The sequence below is a fragment of the Lottia gigantea genome (assembly GCF_000327385.1).
Source record: "Lottia gigantea unplaced genomic scaffold LOTGIsca_69, whole genome shotgun sequence".
Lineage (NCBI taxonomy): Eukaryota > Metazoa > Mollusca > Gastropoda > Lottiidae > Lottia > Lottia gigantea.
In genome coordinates, this window is record NW_008710347.1 from 889,895 (window position 1) to 891,650 (window position 1,756).

At 31.2% G+C, this 1,756-nt stretch overlaps 1 protein-coding gene across 1 annotated transcript; it reads left to right on the plus strand.

The window, feature by feature from the left end:
• Nucleotides 1-1,172: 1,172 nt before the first annotated feature.
• Nucleotides 1,173-1,526, plus strand: LOTGIDRAFT_100263 (hypothetical protein; the record flags this gene model as incomplete). Its single annotated transcript, XM_009065299.1, has 2 exons — nucleotides 1,173-1,316; nucleotides 1,488-1,526. Coding segments are annotated over 2 exons (183 nt in total), but the record flags the coding sequence as incomplete, so codon positions are not given.
• Between the last annotated feature and the right edge of the window lie 230 nt (nucleotides 1,527-1,756).

Below are 1,756 nucleotides of genomic sequence, written 5' to 3' on the forward strand. Positions count from 1 at the left end.
ATAAATGAATCAAATTAATTTTTTGCGGATTCTTTGATTCATTATTATAATTTTTATATGGTGAAATTTACATAGAGACCCGTTTCAGACTTACTAAATTTATGCAAAATAAAAAAAAAGGAAGCAAAAAAGAGAGATAAAAAAAAAGTAGGCCCTACATAGTAGAACTAAAAATATCTTAACTTATATTAACTCTTAAACATGTTTCAGTTTCTGTGTTAAGTTACAAGTTACTAATAGTTAATAATCTTTGTCCGTCAATCTACGATGATTTCAATATCTTGCAACATCTAGCCCATCCTTATAGGACTAAATAAAAACAGGTGATACAAGGCCTAAGATTTGAGTGGAAATGAAAAACCGTCTCAGTATTTACCTGTAAATTTTAACAAGTTTGATCACCTGTAAGAGAGAAGTTTATAATCTCTAGTCTTATGTCTTAAACTGTTTAATACTTCATTCTCCCACACGACCAGGCTTAGAGCCATCGTAACAACAATTTCTTACCGTTTGTTTTCTTCATACACTGGATTCACTCTATTTAGTTAAGCGTATTTGGGGTTGTTAAAGTTAGTTGAACACTTTGTCAGAGAATCCAAACTTTGAAATTGATAGACTTATAGATTCACATAGCTCAGTGAAAATGAAAGTAAAAATTTGAACGACACCTGTTGTTGTTTGATTTGTTAATTTTTTTCTATTCTCCAGTAAAATGTGTTAAGATGTGTTAAGATTAACAAGTACAATCTATAAACTGACATTGACAAGTTGTTAGTTTGTTGACTTCATTCTCTTTCCTTTAGAAAAATCTTATAAATAATTTTGTGCATTTCAAGTTCTAAATGAAAGTTTAGTATTTGGCTGTTTTTAAACTTTTCGACATTAGAACTAAACGTTTTTCTTGCTACTTTTGATTGATAATTAAACTTGGGTTTCTTTCGAGGAAGGGGATAGTCTATAACATTCTCATATTAAAATATATAAATCAACTTTTAGTTGTAAGTTCTACTTTTCAGAACTGCGTCTAGAGAAAATTACACCAAATCCTATTAAATACAACCATTCCATTGCCAGGACGATACATAAAAACACACAACATATATTATAGCAAGAAGTATATATTTGAAATTTTGTTTTCAGATATAATTCTGGAAGCTAGATATGGAGCTCATCGTAAACAAAGACGAAGCAGAACAGCCTTTACCAATCAACAGTTAGCAGCATTGGAGAAAACATTTGGAAAAACTCATTATCCTGATGTTGTAATGAGAGAAAGATTAGCAATGATGACTAATTTACCAGAGGCACGAATACAGGTAAACAGTTCTAGGAATACTTTGTGCGTTATAATTTAGATATTAAAGATTTTGTCCAAATGTGCCCCCTTTTTTCAAATCAGTATCACCATATATCGAACATTAAGTTAGGTTCTGAAAGAATAAAAACATACGTTGTAAAAGTAAGCAACACTTTGCTTGTTTTAATAGGTATGGTTTAAAAATCGTCGGGCCAAATTCCGAAAGAAACAGCGAGCCAGTAAGAAGAAAGATGGTGAAGAAGAAGAGGTTGGAGTTGATGACGAAGATAATGATAACAATAAAGAAGATGCCAAGGATAATGATGCCAGTATTATGAGTGATAATGAAGAAATAATAGATGAGAATACTGTGGATACAGAATCTATTGATGGGAGTACAGATGGCGTATCACAACTAGACACACTACAATCAGATAAACCTGCAGGTAAAAACTCTTT